This window comes from Caretta caretta, chromosome 16 (genome assembly GCF_965140235.1).
Source record: "Caretta caretta isolate rCarCar2 chromosome 16, rCarCar1.hap1, whole genome shotgun sequence".
NCBI classification, from domain to species: Eukaryota; Metazoa; Chordata; order Testudines; family Cheloniidae; genus Caretta; species Caretta caretta.
Window position 1 is genome coordinate 22,638,895 of NC_134221.1, and position 22,369 is coordinate 22,661,263.

The 22,369-nt window shown below is 46.3% G+C and overlaps 1 protein-coding gene across 6 annotated transcripts in view; it reads left to right on the forward strand.

The window, feature by feature from the left end:
- Positions 1-22,369, forward strand: part of CRB2 (crumbs cell polarity complex component 2) — a 140,600-nt gene that overhangs the window by 53,971 nt on the left and 64,260 nt on the right. Inside the window, exons 1-4 of one of the 6 annotated variants that reach the window (XM_075120359.1) lie at positions 681-855; positions 6,847-6,979; positions 15,956-16,064; positions 16,931-17,125. In XM_075120359.1, the coding sequence (XP_074976460.1) occupies positions 17,065-17,125 (61 nt within the window). In that variant the 5' untranslated portion in view covers positions 681-855; positions 6,847-6,979; positions 15,956-16,064; positions 16,931-17,064. Of the gene's footprint in view, positions 1-680; positions 856-6,846; positions 6,980-15,955; positions 16,065-16,930; positions 17,260-22,369 lie in introns of those variants that run through there. The other 5 variants (XM_075120360.1, XM_075120362.1, XM_075120357.1 and 2 more) reach the window with 5 other exon arrangements.

Sequence of the window (22,369 nt, forward strand, 5' to 3'; positions counted from 1 at the left end):
TTGCCAGTTACCAAAGTTTACAAATTAGTGAACAAGAAAACAAATATAATTTTAAAAAATTACCATACTACTTCACAAAATGCATTTTGTTAACTTATTCTGATAAAATGTAGTTTCAATGTTAACTATGATTATGCAGCACAATGTCCTGGTTAAAGTGTTGGTACAAGTAACTAAGTCTTAGTGATATTAGACTTCCCTATGTGGCTCTATTCAATTATTTATGCTTATTAATTATCTGGCACTAACAAGGCTAGGCTTTTTCCAAATGGGAAAGAAGAAACAGCCCCTGCCCCTATAGTGCTTACAATCTAATGCCACAGTCCTGCAGCTGGAATCCAGCAGACAGATCCTTGGGCCTGCACAAAGGTCAGCATGGAGGAATGGAAATGTTTGCAAGATTGAAGCCTAAAAGACATACAAGGGGTACAGCACAAGGTGGTAATTAGCCATGTTTAGTGTAATGCTCAGGTAACTAATGTATGGCACTGTTTTTTTGAGAGCATTATTAGGTTTGTGTATTGTCAAAGGTTCTCCTATATTTGGATTTTTGTACTATGCAAATATATAGGAGTACAGCAGGACTGTTTGTGTGTGTGTACATCTTTAAGAAGCTGGCTCTTGTCTAAATGCTTAAGCGAGATCCAGTTGGAGGTAGAGAGAGCCAGCAGGTGGAAGCAGGAGTGTGAGAAAGTTTGTCAAGAGATAAACTACAGCTGCATGTGTACTGTAAGCAGAGAGTCTGTAATGCTCACCACAAGGATCTAACTGGTGATATGCAAGCAACAAGACTGCGTATGGGAGGGGTGATAAAAGATGCCATGCTAAAACAGGATCAGTTCCTAATGCTTGCAGGTCAGTGCTGGGTCTTGCAAAAGTTGTATTAATTTCTTTCTCTTGAATTGCCTTACTATTGTGATGACTCAGAGAGGCTCTATCCAAACATCACTTCAGTACACAGCATCTCTGTTAGAAACACACCTTCTAATCCTTAAGATATGTTTTGTTTGTGTTTTTCTCTTTGGTGGCAGGATGCAAGGTACCCACTTGATAGATTTTTATCAGAATTAGGCAGAGGGGAAGTGGCTGGTGGGTCTAGAGAAGGAGATGTGAAGTGTGAAGACAGCCATATAGAACTGCTAAACCTGCTTAAAATGGGGAGTCACCACCCAGCTATGTCTTGTGGAACCAACCTGTTACCCAGAGAGAGAGAGAGTTGTTACAGGCTATGAAGAGTGACATTTTTCTTTTTCCTTGCTTTCTCCAAATATTTGGGTTTATTTGTTTTCTTCCACTTCTAACTCAAATACTCGCCTGCTCTCCAGAAAGCCTCTGCCCAATGGGCAGTGTAGGGTCAATCATTCAGAGGCATGTTTCCTGGTAGGCTGCCTAGTGTTAACTGCAGACATATGAAGAAGTATCTAAAGTCATATGCACCTTACATATGTAATCAATTTAAGGAGCCAAGAATTCAAGGAGGTTTCTGCTTAATTCCCAGGCCCAGGAAGAGAAGATGCTGGGAATATCCTTGTAGAGTCTGCACTGATAGATGTAGACAGACCCATTTCCCCAACTCACCCCGCAGTTAGCCTGATTTAAAGTATTTTGAGTGGAGCCAGCTGCTCTTTCTGATGTTCAGTAGGACTTTGCTTTGAGTAAAGGCATGAGAACAGCTATTTTGTTAGGAATCTATCCATTTGGTGCAGGGCTCAACTTGTCATTGGTTTTTTGAACTAGCTGCCTTCTGTCCAGATAATAACTGATGTTTGGGAAGATAAACTATGCTAATATCTTGTTGGCATTTTACTCCCCGATCCTATTAATGTCTCAAGAGGGAGCCACAAAGGCAACTCTGCCTTCATATTGAATTCAGTTGACCATCAGCATTGGGAATCACTCCAGGTCTCAGAGTAGCAGCTGTGTTAGTCTGTATCCGCAAAAAGAAAAGGAGGACTTATGGCACCTTAGAGACTAACCAATTTATTTGAGCATAAGCTTTCGTGAGCTACAGCTCACTTCATCGGATGCATTCAGTGGAAAATACAGTGTGGAGATTTATATACACAGAGAACATGAAACAATGATCAAGGGAATGGAGTGAAACCATACACGCTGTAACAAGAGTGATCAGGTAAGGTGAGCTATTACCAGCAGGAGAGCGAGGGGGGAAAAAATCTTTTGTAGCGATAATCGAGGTGGGCCATTTCCAGCAGTTGACAAGAATGTCTGAGGAACAGCGGGGGGAATAAACATGGGGAAATAGTTTTACTTTGTGTAATGACCCATCCACTCCCAGTCCTCATTCAAGTCTAAATTAATTGTATCCAGTCTGCAAATTAATTCCAATTCATCAGTCTCTCGTTGGGGTGTGTTTTTGAAGTTTTTTTGTTGAAGAATTGCCACTTTTAGGTCTGTAATCGAGTGACCAAAGAGATTGAAGTGTTCTCCAACTGGTTTTTGAATGTTATAATTCTTGACGTCTGATTTGTGTCCATTTATTCTTTTACGTAGAGACTGTCCAGTTTGACCAATGTACATGGCAGAGGGGCATTGCTGGCACATGATGGCATATATCACATTGGTAGATGTGCAGGTGAACGAGCCTCTGATAGTGTGGCTGATGTGATTAGGCCCTATGATGGTGTCCCCTGAATAGATATGTGGACACAGTTGGCAATGGGCTTTGTTGCAAGGATAGGTTCCTGGGTTAGTGGTTCTGTTGTGTGGTTGCTGGTGAGTATTTGCTTCAGGTTGGGGGGCTGTCTGTAAGCAAGGACTGGCCTGTCTCCCAAGATCTGTGAGTGTGATGTGTCGTCCTTCAGGATAGAGGTTGTAGATCCTTGATGATGCGTTGGAGGGGTTTTAGTTGGGGGCTGAAGGTGATGGCTAGTGGTGTTCTGTTATTTTCTTTGTTGGGCCTGACCTGTAGTAGGTAACTTCTGGGTACTCTTCTGGCTCTGTCAATCTGTTTCTTTACTTCAGTAGGTGGGTATTGTAGTTGTAAGAATGCTTGATAGAGATCTTGTAGGTGTTTGTCTCTGTCTGAGGGGTTGGAGCAAATGCGGTTGTATTTTTTGGCTGTAGACAATGGATCGTGTGGTGTGGTCTGGATGAAAGCTGGTCTGTGATTTGCAGTGCTCATTGACAGAGCTACTGTACAATGAAAACTCTATCCCAGGAGCATAAATGGGCTGGATTTGACATAGTTACTTTAGATGCTTCACTTTTATTGGATTATTGTTTATATTGTCCCAAATTGTATAAGTTTGCAAAATCCTACAGGGCTATTTTGGCCTGATTTGGCAGAGTTGCTAAAAGTGCATAGATTTGGGTAAAGTCATATGAAGGTACCAAGGCCGTAAGGTTCGGAGTACTATAGACTTTTATCAGACGCCTGGGAAAATGGTGCTGTGGAAAGACCCTGAGACCCATGTGGCTGTGTCCTCACTAGGGGAATGAAGTTTATTTTTAACTTCTGTTGAGTGAACCCACATTAGGATCCTAGTGAAGAAAAGGCAGTTGTAGATTTAACCCAGGTTGGCTGGTTGAAATAAAACCTGGCGGGGTTAAAAATTCACTTTTGTCCTCTTGGAGACAAGGCCTATGTAGTTGTTAATAAGTAGCACTCTGCAGCTTCCAGGTGCTGCACTGACGCTTGGGAATTAACCCTGTGAGGTGGGTCTAGGCTAAATCAGAACAGCACAATATGGATCCAATTTTAAACGTCTTAGCTCTTTATTTGGGATCTTCAGCCCTTAGAGAGAGGAAGTCCAAAGCTAGCTCCAACCCTCTCAAATGGGTTTGGGGACCCTTCCAAGTTTATCTTTACTTTGCAGATTGGGATGTCAACACAGAGAGAGTCTGACTGGGCAAGGCAACAGGGTGAGCTGTTAGCAGCAGCTGGATTACAAATCTGCAGTTCCTGGCACCCGGGCCCATGCGCAGCCTCCAATACTTCTCTGTCAGGGTGGGCAGCATGCAGATTTGCTTAGTGTTCATTTCCTTTTCCAAACTTCCTCAAAGAGCTGGTGTTCCTTATTTTCAGTGGGGCTCATTTTCATGAATTTAAACATTACTGAATGCCTCTGAAACCATAAAAAAGCAGGATTGGATTGGATTCCAGCTAGGGCATGAGCAACTGAGGACCTGTTTAAAAAGAGCAATTGTGCTGTTAAGCCCTTAGCATTGCATTCAGCCCTGTGATGCACATGTATAGCAATGAATGGGATCTGTAGCAGACTTTAACTGTGCACTTCTGTCTCTTTGCCTGGCACAAGTTAACCTCTCGTGAAGAGAACCTTGCTGAACTCATGCAGTGGGATAAGCTGTGGGTAAAATATCATAGCAGGGCCTGTTGGTTCTAAGTCAGGCATAAAATGGGACTTCATTCAGCCTGATGCAGCAGCTTGATATTCCAGAGCCATCAAGTTGACTTTGGTTCAGATGCATTGATGAACTCCCACCAGTCAACTGTGCATCATTGAGCAGGCCAGTTACCAGAGCTAATGGTTCACAGGGGCTTGTATTGTGGCTCAATACCAGCTCCCAACAGCTGGACTACTGGGAAGAGCAGCTCAACAGCAGCTTTATTTTTGCCTTCAGAACATTTACGGTAAGAGAAGAAGGGCCTAGAGCTGCCATTCGGGCAGAGATCGACGCTGCAGCCCCAAGGGGGTCTCAGTCTACCCCTTCCCTGCCCCAGTCACCATGATCTAGCTGATCAGCTAGCATTGGGGGAGCCAAAAACAGAATAAAGTGGGCAAAAACTCTGACTGTTCATTTCATAGGGGTCCCCGCAGTGGCCATTCCTGGTTCTTTTCAGTGTGTAGTCACATGCTTCAAGGGACGATGCATTGGATAAGATTCTTGACAAACCTGTAGAATGAAGTCCGAGCTAACTGGTAATACTGTCATGGAGGTTTTTGAGGTCTCAAGTCCAGCAGCTAATCTCTGATCCATCTTCAGCTAGCATGGAGTTGGGAAATGCTCCCAAACATAGACTCCTGAATTGGGTGCCTTGCTGTCACCACACAGTTTATTATTGCAAGAAAGTAGGTGAACTGAGACCTCTGCTTAATATTCAATAATGTTATCACTTTCCTGCCACTATCTCCTGCTCTTCTCTCCCCAGACCTCTGTTTGTTCCTACCATTGTCATAACCTAGACTGAGACCTGTTTGGAGCAGGGACTGTATAGCTATATACTGCCTGATGGAGCAGGGCCCATTCCTAGTTAAGAGCCTTGAGAGACCATTGCCATACAAATAATGAACTGAAAACAGAGAGCTGGCAAATGAAATTGAGTTGGTGCAGTGCCTATGAACCTAGAAATAATACTTGAACTTTCAGTTGATGCAAAAACTTTTGATTTTTTTTAAACGGGTTTAACTGGTCTCTTTAGGGGTGATTTTTTTTCCAGCAGGCTTGTTTTGATCAGCTAATGCTTAACACTTTCATAATACTCTTTATTCAAAGATGTGCAAGCACTAGGCAGCTCCATGCTGAAAAGCCAGGGTATTACTACATCCAGTATTATATACTCAGTGAGTGTAATTCGTCCCATTTGTTGGCTTCAGTGACAAAAGTCTGTTCTTTCTAATTACTCCAATGATCCCTGCAGTGCCAGCAAAGCTCTAGGAGAGGGAACTGGATTCCATTATGGTGCCTGGATCACCAATGGATTTGTTAACTAGGTTCTAATTGAAGGTAAATTCTGTTGCATTTACACTTATATGAAACCCTGTGTGAAGACCTCGGCAGCAAGCTTGAAATCTCTTGTGTCTAGGCAGTGCTGACGTTCGGATATTTGCCTCCTCTTAGGTGTCCTATGTGGTATGACAAATGGACAGTATTTGGATGGAGTCCCCAGCGATAAACGTCACGATGACATTAAATGCTTCTGCCTGTCTGGCAGTCTATGCCACAGTGACCCCCCTGCCCCACCAAGCTCCCAGCTTCTGTCTCCCAAGTGAGGCTGGAGATAGCAACTCCTGCACATGTAAGCAAGGCAAGATCAGTATCATATGGCATCTGGAGGAGAGGTAGAAGTTGAATTGGAGATGAGAGTTGGAGCTCTGCGGAGCACAGTTACATCTAACGCTATAGTCCCTGCTCCAAAGTAGCCTTATTAGGAAATGTTTGCTTGCCTTTCCCACTCTGACTCCATCAACGGGATTGCTAGCTTGGACATTTAGAGGTAGATCTGAAATCCATGACCCATTTTGATGGTCCATGTTACAAGAGATACATGGGCAGCTTCTCCAGCTGGTGAATAGGTCTCAGCACTGGAAGAAATTAGCTGGCAAGCCTCTGAAAATGAAACCTCAAGATGCATTTGTGTGTGGAGCCATTCCTGTGCCATTGTCCCTTCTTTGCATCATGATGGATAAACGCGTTTATGGAAATAGCTGGATGTCATTAGGCTTTGAGCCAGCAGCGTTTGATTCTGGAATGATGCATTCAGTAATGTTTAAATTAATGAAAATGAGCCCTACTAAAATAGGGGAATATCTGTCATCTTGGGTAAAATCTCTCATTCCCCAGCCCTTGGCACTTCCATGGCCTTTATTCATGTTGCCCAGAGACATACAGTGCATCATCTTGCAGGGTCATGCTGCCTGCAGACACATGTCCCCTGCCCTGGCTTTCAGGCTGTGTTCATCCTTCCTACTTCCTGTCCGAGAATCTTTGTGCAGAGCTAGGGGGAATCAGGCTAAGAATGGGGTCTGCAGTGAGAGGCAAGCCTGGAGAGTCATCTAAGCAAGCCCAAGTCAGTTTTGTGTTACCCACTGCACTCCATAACGATGGAATGCATGTGACGCTGCAACACCTTCTTTCTTTGTGCAGCTCCTTCCCTCCCCCTGATCAGAACAAGCAGCGCCCACTGGGCCAGGAGGAAGACCTCAAGGGCAAGAAAAACTTACTCTGGAGGACCTAGATGATGATGGCTCTCCACGTGAGTTGCAGCTATTAAAAGTTGGTGAGTGGCTGTAGTTATGAGAGAGGCATTCGCTTGCACTGGAGCAGCAGCACCACCTTCCCCCTCATCACAGATATCCTCGGGAGGTTTTGGGATGAGTCCAGATGAGTATCTAATTTAAAATGGCTCCGGTAACCTCTGGGCCAAGAGAGATGAAGGGTAATGCCTTAAATTATATAGGGGGTGGAACTGGCAATCTGCAAAAAATTAAGAAAAAGAATGGAAGGGGCTGTTGAAGGGCTTGAGCTTGAATGCAGGCTACTGGTGCAATGAGAGAGACCATGGCTGAACAGGCCAAGCTGAAATGGGGAAACAAACAAACAAGGGAAGCAGCAAACATTGCGATATAACACTGGCGCCAGGGCAGCATGAGATGCTATTTCATCAATAAGCAGAAAAGATGCTGAATTATCACATTGCTTCCAGAGCAACTTGGAATCATCCTAGTTGGAGGAGTAAAGTTAGCTAATTAGAGGGGAGCCGTACCATCTTTCTCCCAGGAGTGGGGAATCTAGGATATGAAATAAAAAGGCCAAACCCAAGTACAGAGTGTGATGGAATTGGGAGGATATGAGGCTACAAACCCTAAACTTTCAGCATTGGGCATGGTATAGTTAGGGATAATCTCCCTGTGGAAAAATGTTATGCAAATATCCCACAGTCTTTGTCATATAACCTCTGCCTCTCCTGATTCCATTCCTAACAGTTCTTGGGCACATCATTCCTAGACTGCAAGGACTTGTATTAGTGTAGTCCTGGAAACAAGCTGTATGGTGCCCAGCAGCCTCTGAAAAGTCCTGATGGCCCTAGGTGTCTGATTTTTGAGGGGGCATCCAGGATTTAGTTACATGTATTAAAATAGTGTCCAAAATTATAGACCCAAATCTCTGAGACTTTCTGATAAGAAATTAACTACCTTAGAGCACCTACCAGTTCACTGCATATAGGGGCCATCAAATAGCCATCACGTTATTAACTTCTGGCCACTACCAGCCTGGGCTGGATTCTCCTGTGGGAGCTGGAGACAAAAAGGTCCCTTTCACAGCACTGAGCTCTCCATCCTACCTCCTCTTGTAATGGAGCAGCATGTTTCAGCAGAGAAAGGTGAGTGCAGAACTTCTCTACATTGGTTGCACCAGTGCAACTGTGAACTGCTGAGGACAGTGCGGTAACCGATGTTGGGGTTAGTGGATTCTGAAATTAGAAGCACTGTCGTAGCATTTGAGTGTGGTTTGCTTGCCTTGCTTCTTGTGCTTTACTTGAGAGGAAGAGATCAGAGGAAGAATAAGTAGAGACATGTGCAGATACAAAATTTGTATCCACATCCAATCCACGATTGGCAAAAATGGCCCGTGGATATCTGCATCTGTAGCCACGGATTTGCAGGGCTCTAGGAATAAGCAGATGAAGAGTATTGCCATTGAAGTGTTTTAAATTTAAGAAGCATTGCAAGAGCTTTGGTCTTATCCTTTTCCATCCGTTAGGCAGTGGGCTCTGTGCTCCTGGTCACTTCCCAGAGTTAAACTACTGTTCAAGGTGTCATATGGGCCCAACGCTCCAGTTTTCATGAACACAGGTGCTGGTGGTTTTTGTTGCAAGCCCTTTGGAAATTTAACCAGTTAGTGAGTTAGCTGTGAGGGCTTAGGAGCTGCTCTCCATCTCAGCATTTGTGATCATTCTTTGGTAGGAGGAGAAAAAAAGAGAAGCCACAGCCATCTGGATGTTGCTTGTGTTGGGCAGGTAGGGAAATGGGGAGATCTGGAACTGGCTTTTCCAGACGTGGCCTTGAAGGGTCCATAAGATTGTCATTTACCCAAAGCAGTGGGGATGTGAGAAGTTCAGTGTGGAAAATGAGTTACCTCAAGTAACAATCTCCATCCAGTGTGCAGCTTAATGGCCTGCCTCACCATGGAGTAGGAGTGTTCTGTGTGTACCTTGTTCTCAAACCATTGACTGCATCAGTGCATTTCTAACAGCCTGGTTCCAATACACCGCTTTCTATGCTGTGTCTGCATGTGGTCACTAGTGCATTGAATGCTTTCCTCTCTTTCTAGAAGTGGGTGAGGGCTTGCTTATATTGACAGGTCCTGCTGTCCTGGGAGACTCTCTGATTCATGTGAGCCAGCTGCATGAGCAACAGCTGACAGTGTCCTTGTGCACAGGAGGGATGGAACTCAGCTGGGTGAAGTGACCCTCTGGAACCAGAGTACTGGAAATGTGTCCTGGAGCATTTAGAAAATAAGAGAGACTCCAGAAACAGGAAAAGACCCCGGTCCCTATGTGCCCCTACCATGACCCACCTTGCTGAACTTGCTGGGGGAATATGTCCAAATTTGCTTAATGTCATCAATATACCATGAGCCAGAGGCCCCACTTACTGCAGACAGCAGCCCTTCCCCTCACTTTTAGTACAAGAGAGGCCTGTGGAGACTGCAGAAGAAAATGGAGCAATATATGCTGGGACATGTAGACCCCATAAGCCTCATCTCTTTGGCAAAGATGCAGACAGCCACGGGCCACATGTGGTAGAACTTTGAGGGCTGTATGTTGTCTGCAGGATACACTTTGACAGCTCTTGCTCACGGGCCCCAGTTCAATGCATTTGTTCTTCAGTTCTGGCTGGGGTAGAACCCTCAGTTGCCCCCTGAGGGTTGAGCATCTGCAGAGCATTACATTTGCAGGGCATTTGCCAGCCACGCTTCAGAGTACAGCACCTGTAATTCATCTCTAACTGCAGGGCTCCTATCGGTCGTGGCTTAGTGTTTCCTCCATGCTGATTGTTTAGCTTCTCCCATGAAGCCTGATGTGTGCACCAGGCACCTATGTGATTCATGCCAGTTTGAAGGGCCACACTTCTTGGCTGGTGGATCAGAAAATTACCCAGCAGTGCCCTCTAGTGGCTCTGAGTGGCATCTTTTCAGTGATGGTAGTCCCATGGAAAAAGAAGGAAAATTTTATGAGCGTTTCAGAGCAATCTTGCCAAATAAACAGTCACTCAAATTCCCATAATAAACCCAACTCCAAGATATCCTCTTAGACCAAGGCAACATGACAGATGTCTCTTGCTTCCTGTTAACTCTTTATTGAGGAGACTCTTCTTCTCCCCACCCCCTTCTAGCTACTCCCCATTAGCCAATCAACGTTTACACTATCCTGTCTCCCCATAGGGGCCTCTTAGAAGGATTTGCCTCTGGTGAAGTGGCTGTATGCAGTGGAAGAGGATCAGAGGGGTTTAGAAACAGCCTGGAGTACTTCAGTGGGGTTGCGTGTAGGCCAAGAGGCACCTGTGTAGTTAGGGGCTGGTTTCTGTAACTCCCCTCAGGGATAACTCAGCAGCATCCGATGAAGTGAGCTGTAGCTCACGAAAGCTTATGCTCAAATAAATTTGTTAGTCTCTAAGGTGCCACAAGTACTCCTGTTCTTTTTGCGAATACAGACTAACACGGCTGCTACTCTGAAACCTGTCAGCAGGAGAGTGGCTCCATCTCCTCTGTGCTGTGCAGAGGTTGCAAGCTGCCCCACAGGATTGCAGCAGCATGTGCTCAACTAGGGCAGGTGCTGTACACTCATGAGAGCTAAAAATAGATGGATCCCTTGTTAAAGGTCATATACTCTCTGTTCTGGTGAATGAAGTATTTTATTGGATTCTGCACATTGTACACATAGTTGGTGGAGATCACTGGTGCCAGGAAGGCCAGGTTATCTCTAACTAGTGGGTAACTGTCTCTGGTTCATTTGTGTTCTCTCTAGTCTATCCCCCACTACTCCCTGACCCCCATGGGCCAGTGTGGGATTGTTCCCTGATTTTTCTGGTGCTGTTTGATCAGAGGAAGCCCTCTGGGTTTGTTGCATTTACATCATGAGGATGAAGTGAAACCCTGGTGCTGAGGAAGAACATGTGGCTCCAAAAACTTATGCGACATGATTGCCACTGATGGATATATACTGAATATACCACCAGACTACCTTAAGGATCTAGCCAGAGATCGATATGGGTCATGCTCGACCTTCACGGAGGCCATGTCTCTTTTTGGGATTTGCCATAAGAAAGAGGATTTGATCAGGGGAAGTTTTGCTTTGAGGTCTGATTTCTTGATGCTTGTGGTCTTACTGTCACAGCATCAGCAGTGTCCCCAGCATCTCCGTTAATGCAGACTTTCACAGAAGCAGCCTATTGTATTAACCAATTGACAAGAATGAACCATCCCTTGTGGTTATGCTCTCTTGAGTCCTGTAGCTGCTGCAATCCAAGACAACTATAGTTTCTCACCACAAGATGGCACTTGATAGCTGTCCTTTTCCAGGCATTGGTGCAATTCTGGGGAGAGGTAGACTGCAAACCCACTGGCTATGTGAGACTATGTACACTGCATCAAGCTTTGACCTTCAGCCACAGATGAATTCCAGGCAACTCTTACTCCTCAGGCTAATGCTAAAAAAAGCACAATGTGGAACTGTCTTGCCCTGATTATCCCTAAACGCTAGAGCCCTGTATGAAATCAAACACCTTTTGTGCTCTGGGAAAGTTGGATCTGAGCTCTGCCTCTCCAGCCCATCTCTCCATCGGCTTGCTAAGTTATGAGAGTCCAATCTGCCTGCTCCCTCTGACCCATTGATTCAGACCTCTGTGTCATCCTGTGGGAGTGACTGGTGTCACGCACCAGGTATTCTGCAATCACAGGATGTGTCAGGTCCAGGGAGGAGACTGCATGGGTTTATACACTAATAGTGCTAATCAGCAGTGATGGGGAATTAGAATGCTGAATATACCTGGAGAGTGCACTGAGGCTTCGTCAGAGTGTCCAAAATCAGAGCTTGGTATGGTCTGCCAGATTTTAGCAGTTTCTCTGAACCTTCAGTCCTCAAACAGGCAAAATTGTTGCTTGGCTTATGGAGAGTGAGGATTGCAGGAAGGGGACCTTAGATAGTGCCTGGTGCTGGCTGGTTGCAATGGACTGAGTCTGTTAAATTAAATCAGGGGGTGTTGCAAAAGCCTGACTTTCTTTGCAACTCTCTGCCAGAAACTATGTCTGGTTGGTTGGATTTGGGTAGTGTAAAGGGGACATCTGGTGGCCAGTTAGAAAAATGATGGTTCTGCATTCTTCAGGGATGTCCTGGGGATATAATACTTGTCCACTGTTCACTCATGCTGTGCAACTCTCCTAAGATATGATCCTGGAAAGCCCCAAACTTTCCACATATTAAACCTTATTTGAGCATCTTCAAAACTGAGCTGGAGCTCTCTCCAGAAGGGACTTTCCGGTGAGATTTCTGGCGCTGCTGCTACAGGTCAGGCTGGAAATTCTAAAACTCCAGCTGCCTTTGTAGTATTTTGGCATGTCCCTGCTGTGGTTGGAAGCAGAAGGGCTTAGGGAGTTAAATTTCTCATGCTGGCTTTGAGTGGAAGCTCAAGGTGGTTCATTCTTTGTCAGAACTGGCTCATCTGCCCTAATTCCAAGTCCTTTTGCAACTGAGGGGATGTGCTGAATGTCCCTTGCTGGTGCCTGACAAATCCAGAGGGGGAAGGATCTGGGTGCTAGGTGAACTTGGGGTCAAAGGGGTTTGAGATTCTCAGGGGACAAAAATCAGAAACAAATCAAAGTTGTCTCCAAGGTGACTGCTCTCTTGTGGCCGTATTGTTTGTTTGCGGTGAATAGAATTTATATTCAATCATGAGTCCTTTCTCAGGAGAGTGAGGCTCTCTCCTTTAATGCAGGTGTGGCTAGGAACTCCCAAATTCTAATCACAGCTCTGAGACCATATCCTTCTGTGACATTAGGAGGGTCACATCATCACTGTGTGCCTCAGTTTACCCATCTGTAATACGGTAATGCTGCGCTACCTGTCAGGAGGTAATGGGGTTTGGTGTAGACTTGTACTGCTCTTTGAATGGCAAGTGCTGAGTATTACAATGGTCTGGGGTTGGGAAGGTTTGGGTATTTGTTTGCTTGGTGAAAGTCTGTGAGTGCAGCTCTTTGAGTTCTTTGGGGGAATGTGCTACGTGGAGAATGAAAACACAGAGAGGATACTTAGTACCACCCTCACCCCTCCATTTAATCCTAACTGCCCATTTTCCTGGCCCGCATCTCTGGCTCTGGGAGTTTCCTGCCTGCTGGGAATAGGGGCTTTGCTGTTATACTGGATTTAAGTCTTCCGTAATTAGTGTTACACAGAGGAAAGCAGCTGTGTCCTTGGCTCTAATTTTAATACTATGGTAAAGAGCAGATTATGCTGGAGCTGGGCTGCAGCAGCAATGTGGAGGTGGCACAAACTATGACCAGTTCAGGGAGGATTTTAGCAAGGATGACTAAGGACTTGGAGCTTATGCTTTAGATAACAGATCCTCCCAGTTGTTTTCCTCCTATGGAAATGTAACCAAGCCTAACAAATCAGTGCCTTAACTGACTTATATTAAAGTCCTTTAATTGGACTAAGCTGTTTAATTCCCCATCTGGGGTTTGTGTACCCTGGGGACCCAGACAGAGATGGGCTGCTGTTTGTGCTGGCAAAGCCCAGTACCATTTCTATCCAGAATGAAAAATTAACTTCAGATATCCTCCAAGGCAGGTGCTGGATTAAGGCTTTTTGATTATTATAATGAAGGAAGCAGATGGCCTGACCTGTGCAAGCTTCATTAGCTTAGGCCCAATGTGACCCTAAACAAGCCCTCAGTCCCAGCAGGCCTATTGGATGCGCTGTCATCCTTTTCCCCAGTGGCCACTGATAGCAGGTTCACCTTTTGCAAGGCGTGTCAGTCCCCTCCTCCATTGCTCTGTGTCTCAGAATAACAGTGCAGGCGGTGTGAAAGCAGAACAGGCGCATGTGGCTTGGCTCTATTTGCAGATGCTTTTGACTGTGGACTATGTACCTACTTCTCTTTCCCCGGCAGTGCATTTACTGGTAGCTCATAGTTGGTGTCAGTCTGCACAGGGGCTATGCCCAATTTTCATAAAACGGAGTGGATTGCAGCAGCACTTGTGCTTATTTAAGGGGGAAGGTGCCCTGGGACTTGGGTCATACTCTGCTCGCACTGAGATAGTATACCATACCCGGGGTCTCTGTGGACTGCACTTGCATGTGAAAGATGAGTTCACCTTGTAGAACTCTGAAGCTGCATATTAGCCCATCTTGTGTATTAACTGATACAGTGTTAAACACTCCATGTAGATCAGGACTGTTGTGTTTTAAAACCAGTGCCCACTGGTCATGGTTTACTCCTGGGTTAATGCTGACCTGATGGCACTTTTTCAAACATGACAGTCCTCGACTACCATGAGAGCTGAGTCACATCTACCATCATGGTAGTTAACCCATGCTGTAGCATGATATAAGTACCCAGTGTAGACCAAGCCCCGATTCTATTCAGTGTGTCCAGAAATGGGTGCTCCTTTTTCAGTCCAACAGAAGAACTTTGTAGAGAGAGCTGAGCAGAGAATTCCTCTCCATAATGAACAGAAGTGAGCCCTTTCCCATTAACTCAACCTGGCCAGAGGATGGGGTGAGCACTAGAGGGAGCCTAAGGAATAAGGAAGTCACTCAGCAGCTGGCTATTGTTCGGGGTGGGCAAACTGCAGGCCAGATCCGGCCCATGAGCCGTTTTAAGCCACCCTGCAAGTTCCTGCTGGGGAGCGGGGTTAGGGGCCGCACCATGTGGCTTGGCCCCGCTCTGGCCAGGGTGCAGGGTCAGGTCCATGCCACGTGGCTCCCGGAAGCTGTGGCATGACCCTGCTCTGGCTCCTATGTGCTCCAATGGCTGCCTCCGGTGCTCCAATGGGAGCTGCAGGGTGGTGTCTGTGGATGGGGCAGTGTGCAGAGCCGCCTCCATGTAGGAGCCGGAAAGGGATATGCCACTGCTTCCGAGAGCCACTTGAGGTAAGCGCCTCTCGGAGCCTGCACCCCTGAGCATCTCCCCATGCCCCGACCCCCTGCCCCATCCCTGATCCTGCTCTCCAAACCCTTCGATCTCAGCCTGGAGCATCCTCCTGCACCCCAAACCTCTTATCCCCAGCCCCACCCCAGAGCCTGCACCCCTAGCCAGAACCTGCACCTATTCCCCAGCCCTGATCCCCCTCCTGCCCTCTGAACCCCTCGGTCTCAGTCCAGAGCACCCTGCTACACCCCAAACTCCTCATCCCAGCCCCACCCCAGAGCCTGCACCCCCAACCAGAGCCCGCACCCCCTCCCATACCTCAACCCCAATTTTGTGTACATTCACGGCCCACCATACAATTTCAATTCCCTGATGTGGCCCTCGGGCCAAAAAGTTTGCCTACCCCTGCTATAGCTGAATGTTGAGTATCTATTAGAATAAAGCCTTCCCCTTTTGGCATAAGTTCTAGTCCTGCGATTTGAATGAATAGTACAGAAAATTTAAGGGGTCTCTCATCATCCTGCTTCATATCTTGCACCGTAAAAAGTCCTCTTCATAAAGGTCCCTATTATTTCCCTGCATGCTGATTTGGGCAGTGCTGAGCTCAGACGTGGAACGCGCATGTCAGACTCAAATTACCTAGTTGCTGCCTGGAAATTGTCATTTTAATGTTGGAGGGTTGTTCTCTTGCTTATCTTGCAGGTGATGAGCAGACTGTAATGAGAAGCAGCATGGTGTAGTGGTCTGTGGACAGGACTGGATTCTAGGAATGCCATAGTTCTAGGCTGGGCTCTGCCACTGGCTTATGTGGCCTTTCGCAAGACAGGGTCCTTTTCTATAGCCATGCCTCCGCACTGCCACAGGAGCTAGCCAGCGGGAATCTCACTCATGCTCTGGCCAGACTCCAGAAGGAGGATCTAAACAGTTCAGTGATCCTGGAAGTGATAATAACCCCAAAGACTTCTGCTATCTTGGTGACCTGAGCACCCAAGGGCAGGGCAAAGTGGAGTATGTCTCTCTTGAGGTTTCTTGAGAACTGAGTGACCCTAATTTCAAGAGGTCTGAGCAGTAATAGCTCCTGCTAATGATTGATTCTTCCTTTCCAGGCTTTCATGTCCTGCTGTCAGTTTAACATGGACGATTGCCAGCCAGACCCCTGCCACAATGGCCAGTGTGTGGATGGAATTAATGGGGATGTGTGTAGGTGCTGAGCAGGTAAGAGCCGATCTCCATGCAGTGCATATCCCATAATCTGACCTTTCTTATATTGCAACCCCAGGTGCAGAGAGAGATTTGCTAGGTGGATGGGCACAGCTAGTTCCTAGCCCCTTTATACTATTGTCTTGCCCTGCACAGTACCGAGAGGTAGCTTGTTCGCCCCAATTTAGGACAGATACGGTCGACTGGTCTAGGAGTTAGGAGACCTTGTTTTTAGTCTCAGCTTTGCTGCTGGTTTCTTGGACAAATCCTTGCCTCTCTTTGTGCCTCAGTTTCCCTATCTGTAAATGTGGGATAATGATACTGTCCACTAGGCATAAAACATGCAGCATGAGAGCTTAGCAGCAGGAGCATTCTCCATGTTTTCCAGGGGGGTTTTGGGTCTCGGGATGGGAGGAACAACCAACCCTCTGGCAGCAGCTGCTAGGAAACATTATTGCCCTGCTTGATGGAGCCTTCTACAAGAAGGCTTCTGTTCTATTCCCTTCCTGGAATTATCGAACAGCCCAGAGGGCTGTGACTGATTATTTTACTAAGCTCAAAGGGGATGTGGAGCAGCACTTTGCACCATGGGCTCTTACAGTTAATGATAAGAATGGCTGCTCTAAACCTGGTCAATCTGCAACTCCCCCAGTGCCTGTCCTCAGATCTCTACCCAGTGCAGCTTGTGGTGCAGTTCCATGTGTAGTGGTCTGGCTGGCAAATGCTCCCAGCTTTCCCATTGCAATAAGACGCTGTGTGTCACAGCAGGGTCTGTCGGCTCCCCGCAGGTGGAACGCTACATGTCTTATGCATGTTGTGTTAGTGAGACAGGCTGCATTCCGCCTGCTCCCTAATAGAGCTCTCTCGCGCTCTGTTTGCAGGCTTTGGAGGGTGACACCATGAACTGGACATTGACGAGTGTTTGCTCAGCCCCTGTGGAAATGGTGCCAGCTGCTGCAATGCATTTGGGGGCTTTGTGTCTGTGCCCCTTTTGGCTGGGAAAGCTGGTTGTGTGATGTCTTCAAGAGCACCTGCCTATCTGAGCCTTGCAGGAATGGAGGCACCTGCTCATTCAGGTGCAGTCACCACCAAGGATTCACAGGCACTGGCTGTGAGCAGCAGGTCAATGACAGTACCAGTGTCCCCAGCCACCCAGCTCAAGAAGTATGTGAGATGGCGCTGAAGGTGTCATGGGTGAATCCCTCTGTTGGTGTGTCTGGAAGATTTTTCTGTCACTTTCTGGGGCATTTAAATACTAGACTAGAAGAACAGACTGCAGTGATGCATGTACATGTGTTGTGAGCATGTCGGTGTTTGAATGCACACAGATCTTGGACCCACTGCCCCAATTTGTGTGCATGAGGAGGTAGACTGGTGCCCCACACTCATCCAAGCTCTTTGATGCATGTGAGCAGAGTTATTCCCGTGTCGAGAGTGTCATTCCCACAGGCTGCACCTGACTGGCTGCTTCGTGTAGCATAAAGCCTGGCTGAGTGGGCAGTGGGAAAGCTGTGACCCACTCACATAAATCCTAGGGGGCAGGCACTGTATGGAGGAATGGTGGTGGTGGTGATTATACATTTTCCCTGGAGTTTTAAACAGTGATATTTTTGGGTTTCTTTCCTAAGATGATGTGCAGTATTGCTGTGCAGTTAAAAGTAGTCCCTTTCTATCCCAGAAGTGGCTGCATTTCTGTGATAAGTGGAAGTGATGGCTCCTTGCTGTATAAATGTAAAATGATCACATGTTAATTGTTTGCCTAGATTTTGGAAGGATAATTTATTATTGAAGAATAATCTACACAGACTAGGTTAAAAGCCCCTGTGCAAGGAGATTCTGTGATGCAGCACTTGGTGAAGTAACCTGACAGTGAAACAAGAGTCCAAAGGGAGTGAAATGAATTCCAGATGGTTATGGTAACTGGGAAGAAACTAATACTGAGGTCAAGCTTGAACAAACAGAGCCAGGACGCTAGAGATGGAGCTGGGGGCAGGGTGGTCCAGATAAGGATGAAAACACGATATATCATTCTTAGAGCACCCCAGGCCCAGGCAGTGAGATGAACCATGTGTTCCTTGGGTATTATGGTGGCTAACGCATATCTCACTGTGACTGTGTTCTTCTTTCTGATTTGCACTTTAGCTGTACACAGTGTAGTAATACCCCTTGTCTTACATGTGATCCCCTACCTCTCCCGAAGGATGAAGACTCAGTATCGCATTAATTGCAGGGTTGCTATTACCTTGATCAAATCCTCCTTTACTGTCCTGACCTTTGTTCTCCCGCCTTTAAAGATTTCAGAATTGAAACACAGCAGTAGTGAAAAAGGCAATTCACAGGGCTGCTTGACATTCTTCCCAGTCTCATCTGACTCCTGCTCCACTCTTCACCTGCCTCATTGTGTGCAGAACATTCTGTGTGGATCATAACATGCCTGCGTTGGCCTGACATACTAGGGCTCCATGGAGTCCGGAGCCTTGGTTTTAGTGGTGAAGTCCTGACATTCCCTTCTAGCTCTAGTGTTACTGATATAGGCTGGTTTGGTTTGGTTGTGAGTGTACAGTATGTTAGTATCCAAAGGCTGAAAGAAGACACTAGTACATTCCTGTCACATCGGAAATGGTCCCTTTTGCATGAGCCTTTGGGGTTCTTGGAGCAGGGAGTATCTGCCAGCCAGAGCAACTGCTGCTTGGGGCATGAGAGCCTCCAACGTGTGTTGGTTTGGTCTTCTCAGGGTCTCTGTAGTATGTGGCCCTTGCAGGCTGCCAAGTGCAGAATTGGGGTAGCGGTCTCAATTACCTGCTCTGCTCTAGACTCCCTGTGTGACTGTGGGCAAGTCACTCAGTCTCTCTATGCCTCAGTTCCTGATCTGTAAAAGGTGTGTGTGTGTGTGTGGGGGGGGATTGTGAGGATAAATTCGCTACATGATTGCAAGGTGCTCAGATACTATGGTAGTGTGGGCCATATAAGTGCTTTTCCTAGACAGCATGGAATCTTCCAGCATTTCCTCTTTGATAGTGGGACAAACTCTTGGCTGCACCATGTTTTTGGGAGACCCCAAAGGTTTTACAGCCCCACAACTGGCAGTCCCCTCAAACCTAGGCTCATCTTTTGAATGAGACCTGACCAAGTTTCTGACTCCTTGAAATGCCCCTCATTAAGAGCACGGTTATTGGGTGGGTTTTTTTAACTAGCTTCCCTGATTCTAGTGACATCTTTCAGGACACACAGTATTAGTTTAATAGCTGGTGTGTCTTCTATCTGGGATGAGGGGTTGTATCTTCTGCACTTGGAGAGAGATGGACTCTAGAATCTCTTCTGTCTGTGACTTTTATGGTCCAGGAGTTCTTCCAGCTACCTCCACGTTGGCCACTGGGATGTCCCCTGGAGATCATGGTAATCACTCTTTCTAAATGCTGCCTTGGGATCCCATGTGCAATTGTAACTCCGACAGACCCCGGTCGTCAGCAGATGGGATCGAACCTGGGATTTCTGGAGCTAAATGCATGAGCCTCTACTGCATGAGCTAAAAGTCACATGGCCTTTAGTAGATGCATTAATCTCTAAATGGTCTCAGTGCCATTAGAGGAGACAGAACACCACACCCAGGAGGTGTGTGGGTTACATACTTCCCCTAGCTGAGGAAGCGCATCTGCGCTTCAGAGACTTTGCAGTTGACATCCTGGATGAGCCCCCACTTGTAACACCAACAGACCCCGGTCGTCGAACCTGGGAACTCTGGAGCTACATGCTTGAGCCTCTACTACATGAGCTAAAAGCCACATGGCCTTTAGCTAATGCTGCAGCAGGCTCATTAATCTCTAAGTGGCTTTTTCTTCTCTCAATTCTGTTTTGGTGTCTCATAGAGCCCTTTCCCACTCTAACAGCCTGCCTCCTTTCCATTCAGCACCTAAGGTGTTGTGTGGGAAGAGAGGGTGATGCAGCAGGGAACTGCTGTAATGGTACATTGATTAGATAAGACAGGATAGGCTTGTAGAGAGAGCATATGAATGGCTTCTTAGATAAACATCAGGTTTTTTGAATGTACTGAAATTTTAAACCCCATATTGGGATCCAGAGGCTTCCCCAATTTGTTTTGGGAAAACTCAGAGCATGGTCCATCCATCTAAATAGGAAGCTTCTACATACAGGTTTCCACAGGTTTCAAGAAAAAAAAAAGGAGTACTTGTGGCACCTTAGAGACTAACAAATTTATTTGAGCATAAGCTTTCGTGAGCTACAGCTCACTGCTCATGAAAGCTTATGCTAAAATAAATGTGTTAGTCTCTAAGTTGCCACGAGTACTCCTTTTCTTTTTGCAGATACAGATTAACACGGCTGCTACTCTGAAACCTATCAGGTTTCGAGCTGGCCTGAGGTCTCCAGGTTCTCATGTGGATTTGGATGAGGTTCTGTATGAAGGCTTGAGGTCAGACTTGGGTTGAGGTTTTTTAAACTCAATGGTGCATGAATCTCATGAGCAGTTCTTGTGAGATTTCGGACCAAAATGGAGAAATTTCTGTTGCCCTGGTCAGTATGAAATCTCTCCTGCCATTTGTCCTCTTATGGTCAGCTTTATATTAAGGCGCTATTTATAAAGGTTCATAAATGATTAATAGATGTTATAAGTATGTTAGAGATTGAGTAATGTCTTACAGATGGGTATAAGGGATCCATTAGCTTGTTGGACTGTAACAGTCTGTATACATTGATTAGCCATTTAGTAACTCTTGATAAATGGAACTTCAGTACAACAATCTTTTGTACTGTTTTCTGTGTTTCCCTTCCTGTTCTCTTGATCCTTCCTGGATCTCTTTTAGCATCTCTGCATTATCACAAAATGTTTCTTTTCTCTTGTTATCTTCCCCTTCTGGGTTAGTGGTGAATTCCCCAGCCTCCCTCTCAGTCTCCTTTCTGAGGCTTCTGGATCCAATCTGCCAGAGTGCCACTGAACACAGATAATGACTCTCCCTGGGATGGGAGATCTCTGTGCAGGCCCCAGAGTCCATGACCAGCTGGGGAGAGGCCATCACATGTTTTCCAGAGTGAGGATTGTTCTGTTAGCAACTTTTATGGCTGTTCTGTCTGAATTGCATTTTTATCTACATTAATTTCTGATTTGTGGTTTAGGATTTGATTTGAGAGAGAAGCACTGGGCAGCTGCAGGTTACTAGGCATGGGATAGGGAATTCCTCAGTGATATGTAGGAAGTTCAAATCCAACCCAGGTCAGGAGTGAATGAAAACTGTCCCTAATTAATGGGTATATCTTCTGCATGGTGACCATGTAAGTGATTGAGCAGACTTTCCATGAGCATGGAGAGGTTGTGCAGGATTGTGGTGGTGACATGTTCTGTTATGGTTGGGCCAAGCCATGTACCTGCCCAGCATCCTGAGAGGCAAATACAGATGATTTTTATAGTATCTCTTTCTGTATTGCAAGAGGATTCTGTCTGTCTCCTCTGTTCCTTCATACAACCTCCCTTCTGTTATGCCAGTCTTCTCTGTACCTTTCCCTCTGCTGTTTGGCTCTTACCTTTGTGAAGTGTTATGCCAGTCTGTATGAAAGACATTATATAAAATACTTCTAATCAGATGCTGATCTGAGCCCTCCTCCACCTCTTAGCCGACTACAGCATTCCGCGAAAGGAATTTCTCGTTGGTCTGCCAGTGGTGGATTTCCATTCGGAAGAGGATTGTGTTGGGAGCACAATATTACTGCCATGCTGGGCTTCTCCTGGAAGAATCTCTCTCTGCTCTGCTCTCCCCTCTGGACTCAGCTGCTCATAGACTTTGAGGCCAGAAGGGACCATTGGGATCATCTAGTCTGACCTCCTGCACATTGCAAGCCAAAGAACCTCACCCACCCTCTCCTGTAATAGACCCATAACCTCTGTCTGAGTTACTGAAGTCCTCAAATCATAATTTAAAGACTTAAAGTTACAGAGAATCTGCCATTTACTCTAGTGTAAACCAGCAAGTGACCCATACCCCATGATGCAGAGAAGGCGAAAAAATGCCAGGGTTTCTACCAATCTGACCTGAGAGAAAATTCCTTCCTGACCCCAAATATAGTGATCAATTGGACCCTGAGAGTGTTAGCGAGACCCACCAGCCAGACGCATGGGAAAGAATTCTTTGTAGTAACTGAGAGCCTTCCCCATGTAGTGTTCCATCTCTGGCTGTTGCAGATATTTGCTACTAGCAGTTGCAGATGGGACACATGCCATTGTAGGCAGTCCCATCATACCATCCCCTCCATAAACTTATCTTGAAGCCAGTTAGGTTTTTTGCCCCCACTGCTCCCCTTGGGAGGCTGTT